The sequence below is a fragment of the Triticum dicoccoides genome, chromosome 3A, assembly GCF_002162155.2.
Source record: "Triticum dicoccoides isolate Atlit2015 ecotype Zavitan chromosome 3A, WEW_v2.0, whole genome shotgun sequence".
NCBI classification, from domain to species: domain Eukaryota; kingdom Viridiplantae; phylum Streptophyta; class Magnoliopsida; order Poales; family Poaceae; genus Triticum; species Triticum dicoccoides.
The window spans coordinates 647,928,667-647,934,205 of NC_041384.1; the positions used below are offsets into that span (position 1 = coordinate 647,928,667).

The 5,539-nt window shown below is 48.7% G+C and overlaps 1 protein-coding gene across 1 annotated transcript; it reads right to left on the reverse strand.

Moving 5' to 3' along the window:
* Positions 1-2,032: 2,032 nt before the first annotated feature.
* Positions 2,033-4,678, reverse strand: LOC119269920 (NAC transcription factor NAM-1-like). Its single transcript, XM_037551856.1, has 3 exons — positions 4,059-4,678; positions 3,691-3,959; positions 2,033-3,147 (listed from the first exon to the last, which is right to left on the reverse strand). Exons 1-3 carry the CDS (start codon positions 4,312-4,314, stop codon positions 2,434-2,436), a joined length of 1,239 nt encoding a protein of 412 aa, XP_037407753.1. The 5' UTR covers positions 4,315-4,678; the 3' UTR covers positions 2,033-2,433.
* Positions 4,679-5,539: the final 861 nt, after the last annotated feature.

Here is a 5,539-nt window from a genome sequence, read left to right on the forward strand (position 1 = left end):
GTGCCAGGTTTTACCCTATCATACCATTTTCTCCAAACCAAAAGGCTAAATACACTTGTTTATTACATAAATAAATCCACTTGTTAGGAGAACGTGCTAGTACTTGCTAGGGGCATTATCGAATCATGTCAAATACCATCCAATTAAATTGAATTATATGAAACCGTGTTAATTTTGTCCAACAGATACTGCTTCACCACACTAGACCTCTGCCACGTAGAATAAACCGGCATCCAATTGGGGTATGAGTTATCGACCTATTCAGCTACCACGTCATCCTGACATGTATTGGTCATGACAGTTTGAGGAAAATAATACTTCCTCTGTTCCAAAATATAAGGTCTACTAGTCTTATTTAAGTCAACCATGTGTGAGTTTGACCAAGTATTTAGAAAAAGTATCAATATGTAAATATCACAAAAAGTATTTTCATATTTTATTTATTTTGGATTGAAGATGTTGATATTCTATTATATAATTTTGGGCAACGCACAAAAATTTGACTTGCATGAAAACTGATGCACCTTATATTCTCGAATGGAAGGAGTAAGTATGAAAATCAACACAAGGTCACACTAAGGGCTAAAAATGTTGCAAGATATTCTAAATAGGTAAATGTTGTCACAAGGACAAAACTAGTGGGTATAAGCAGGAATTTACACCAAATTCCTACCGTGCCTCCACATTATGTTTGATCTTTTGTATTATACCCTTGAAAGTGGTTTCATTTAAATCATTCGTTTATTATTTTGTGCAAGGTATGAACTATGTATGATAGGCACATCAAGATTACTTTTTTTGTGATAAGCTGTCAAAACCACCCTAATCGCTTTCAATCAATTTACTTTGATTGGTGTTGACATTAACGTATATCACATGTTAGTCCAATATTTAGTATATCTGCATATGGGCAGAGGATGGACAATGTCAAGGCGGGAAGGTCCCCATAGTACATTTTTTAAGAGTATCGTTCTCCAATCATACAATAGTATTGCGTCGAATTGCAAAATAGCTATATATTACCCTACGTGGATCTCGCAAACCCTATTGCCGTATATATAGACATGGACATAACTATGGGAGGGATATAAGGCCCTCCCTTGGTACAAGAATTGCAGTTATATGTAGCTGTTCGTGCTTGTTCAAGGATTTTAGTTTTCATGTGGTGCTTTATATCAACTGATTAAGAAAATCGTGGGCTCGCAAAATCTTAGTGATAGTGTAAGAACATCCTCCCTCGTTGCGCTGTACACATGTCGACATATGGGTACACACTATATATACAGCATCAGCATGGGTCGACACATATGGACATGTTATCACACTAGTCATGAGTACCACTTCAGATGCACAACTTCATTACGCAAACTGAAAAGTAGTTCTCGTGAGCACCTACATACATAACATAACAAGAGGAAGAGAATCTAAAAGTACCAAGAGTCCAAGACCAGCAATATATATTTCAGAAGCAGCTTTGCTCCCTACGAGTATAGACTGTCCTATCCAAGGTATCGATTTCATCTCATGCACGGGCCAAGTAGCTAGGTAGACAGGAGGTATCTTATCTCCCACACCAATTTGGCGGTGCATTTCTTCCATCCCCACACACATCTGCGAGGCCCAAACTGGGACGACACCGCCTGGCCGTACGTACCATCCACCGGTGAGTGTGTGAGTGAGTGAGTCCATGACACGCTCTGACAAGCAAGCTAATCCAATAATCCATGATAGCACTAACAAAAATCCAACAAACCATGGCAAGAGAACACAGTGCTCCGACTGTATATGCAGAGAGCATGCAGAGAGAGGGAGAAGAGAGAAAAGACAAATGTTGCGCTCACATGATTGCAGCAGGCCAGTATAATCCTCACATCCATCTCTGACACGGTCCTGTAGTACACCCCGACAGCACCCCCGGCCTGCAAGTTCTCACTCTCTCCTAATCATTCCGATGAGGCAATCTCTGCCATGGTCATCGCCCAATCATGCAGCTGGCGGCATGGCATTATTTTATGTGTCCAAAGTCAGACAGTTAAAAACGAGGCACTTTTCACTAGACACATGCAAGTACATGCGCCCATCCAGGTCCTACATTGTCAGTAACACATGCATGTGTATCTTGTCAAATCGACGAGGTTATTATATGGAACTCATCAGGAATTACAAATTATCTATCCTGAATTCTTGATGATACCTGAGAAGATGGGGTGATCTATATATGGACTGGCCAAGAATGCTATAATGGTCTAATTGTTCGTTTACTCGGAAGAATAATAACTGTGGAGAGAGAGAGAGAGAGAGAGAGAGAGAGAGAGAGAGAGAGAGAGAGAGAGAGAGAGAGAGAGGTGTACAAGAGGTGGAGTGGTACCAATTGCACAGCTAGCCATGCACGGGTGCATGCACTGTTGCCGCGCACGCGCTTCCCTTGATCCGTCACTTGAAGCCGGCGCCACCGTAATCTCTGCCCGCCGCCGCGTCGGGGATCGGGTTCCAGTCCCAGATCTTGTCGGAGATGGCGGCCAGCGACATCGGCAGCGTCCCCAGCGGCGTAATTGGCTGCGACGGCGGCGCCGGCAGGGGAACGACGAAGTGGTCGTGGTGGCCGCCGGACGACGCGGGGCTGTGGTAGGACGGCAGCTGGGTGGCGCCGTGGCCCACCAGCGTGCTCAGCTCGTCGATGGCCGCGGCGGAGGCGACGCCCATGGAGGCCGCGTTCACCAGGTTGAGCAGCGAGTACGTGGAAGCGAAGGTGTTTGTGCTCTTGGAGTACTGCTGGTAAAGCAAAGCCGCGGCTCCCTCCTGCTGATGATGTTCGCCGGCCGCCGCGGTTGACTGTAGGTATCCTAATGAGCCACCTGAGGGCTTGACGGCGGCTGCTAGCTGCTGCCTTGGAGCCGCCGGCCTGTGCGTTTGGGCGTGATCGGTCATGGGCGCCGGCGGCGACGTGCACTCGCCTGCTTGTAGAAGTTGGAGCTTGGATGGAGTCGGCGGCGGCGTGGGCGTGGACGTCGACGATGACCCTTGTCTGTTGTCCTGTCGTGCCTCAGCGCCGCGGCGGGAGGGCATCGTCGACCGCGCCGAGGAGGGGTGGCCACGGCCGTCGTCGATGCCGGTGCGCTTGTAGACGCGGCAGAGAGAGATTTCTGTCTGCAAATTCATGGACGTAACACGTGAGGATCGATCGCACAAGGAAATGTCGCATGCGAAGAATTGAGGACGATGTCTGCTCTCTAGTTAAAATTCAATTGTAAACTTGACTACAATTGATTCCGGTCAAAAAGATTGAGGAATCTAGGATGGAATTCTAGGTTCTTCATAGCCATATGTTCAAGATGCTAGCTAGTATAGATATACAATCGAGTGCGTATAGGTTGTTCATGACAAGAACACCAGGGTGCAAGTATGTAAGATGAAGAAGATTGAAGCCCTAGCTAGCTGATTACTTGTAGATCTGAAACCGCGTATATATGCACAAGAAGTACAATAAAGGCAAAATTAGATGCCCCAAAATTGGCACCCAACATCAAAGAACTAGTAGTAGTACAGGACTACAGGCGCAGCACAAACCCTAGTTCATGTCTTCTAATGAAATTACCTGCAGATTAATAATTCCGGCCGGCCGTTTCTTGCGCAGATGGATAGATCAGGAGGAGAATTTCTAGGAGATGCTATAATATAGCTAGGATATACCTTGTGGTATCGGTCGGTGTCGGCGGTGGGGAGGCGGTACTCGTTCATGATCCAGCTGCTGCGGACGCCCTTGGGCGCCTTGCCGGAGTAGAAGACGAGCGTCTTCTTGAGCCCGATGGAGCGGTTGTTCTCCGCCCGGATCATCCTGTCCGCCCCCGTCGCCTTCCAGTACCCCGACGCCGTCACCCGGTTGGGCCTGTCCCCGTTCCGGTACTTGCGGTCCCTCGGCACGTAGAAGAACCACTCCTTCTCCCCAATCGCCGCCAGCGCTGCAGTCGCCGGTCAGCCACACACACACGCATGAGAAATTCAGCACAGAGATCTGAATTCTGAAAACGGCAATTGAATTGAGTGATTGTGTTCCAGACCTGGGAGCTCCCAGGGGTCGTAGCGGTAGAGGTCGAGGAAGGTGATGAGCTCGACATTGAAGCGCTTGCCCTCCACCTTGCGGCGGAGGTAGAACTCGATGAGCTCCTCCTCCGTCGGGTGGAACCGGAACCCCGGCATGACCAGGTCGTCCTCGTGCGCGTCCCGGCCGCCGCCCTCCTTGATACTCCCCACGCCAGCTCCTCCCGCCGCCGCCGCCGCGGCGCCATGGCCGCCGCCCTCGTGTCTACTGCTCATGCCTCCTCCCCAATTCGCATAGGTTGCTAGCTAGCTAGGGGCTAGGGCAGCTGGGTGTTAGCTAGGCAGCTAGCTAGGTGAGCACGAGAGCAAGTTAAGTGGCCAGCTGCTTCCTCTCGCGAAAAGGAGCTCGGCCCGGCCGGGGTGCGCGTATGCAAGTGGAGAAACCGTTCGAGAAGGAAGGGATAAGATTAGTGTTTGGGCCAATATATATATCGATGAGAAAGCACAAGGATTAGTCGATCGTGGGATACATCCAGTATCTTTACCTAGCGTGAGTATTAACTGGGCTGCTGCTACTGGTCGCTCTAACCACTACTCTACGCTGGCTAGAATGCCTACGCGCGCACAGTGGAGTGGCAATGGCGATATGTGAGCGAGCCCTGACGCATCACACACGGGAGGCGGGAGGTGGAAAGCGACGGAGGAGCTGAGTTAAATAGGGGGAAAAGGACGCCTCAGGAAGAGTACAGCCATGGGCGGTTGCCCGCTTGCAACCCTGTGATTGTGCCCCGGTGAGGTGAGTGATGGATATGGAGTGCGTCTGCATTCTTTGCATTGATTAATGCGGTGGCATTGGTGATTCTCTGTACTCTTTCCTTGGGCCCGGCTACTCTCTTGGGTCCACAATGTAAGTCTGGTAGTAAATGTTTTCAACTTTAATGTCTAAAAAAATGTTTTCAACTTTAACCAAAATATAAGTTCTTCCGCACCTATAATGCATTTTTCTTCTTCTCATGTTGCACCAATTTATCCTCCTTAATTTCATCTTGAATCGAGGTTATTACTCTTCTGGCATAAGTAACTTCATTGTGGCATTGACATTTTAGATTTTACTGGCATCTCCATAAGTCCAAATGAAAGAGTTCCACTAGCACAAACAACATTTGCTAGAGCTAATCAACGATTATGATCTCGCTAAGTTATCATTGATACGAGCATGTTTGCCCAATTTTCATAGCGGCAGTCGAGACCGCGGATCACACATTATCTTTGAGTATTTGATAGCCATCCACTTTTAGTAGGGCTCATTTGGTTGCCCGATATCCCCACGCGATCCCCGCCCATTCCCTGGGCAGCTGCCACGCGTGGAATCCCTTCCCGTGGCTGCATGGCTGTGCATTTGGTCGATGAATGGGTGAGGGATATCCGGGACCATCCACGTTAAATCTCCGGGCTAAAGAAAAACTACCCCTGACCCCGTGGAAGAATTCCCATGGCTCTC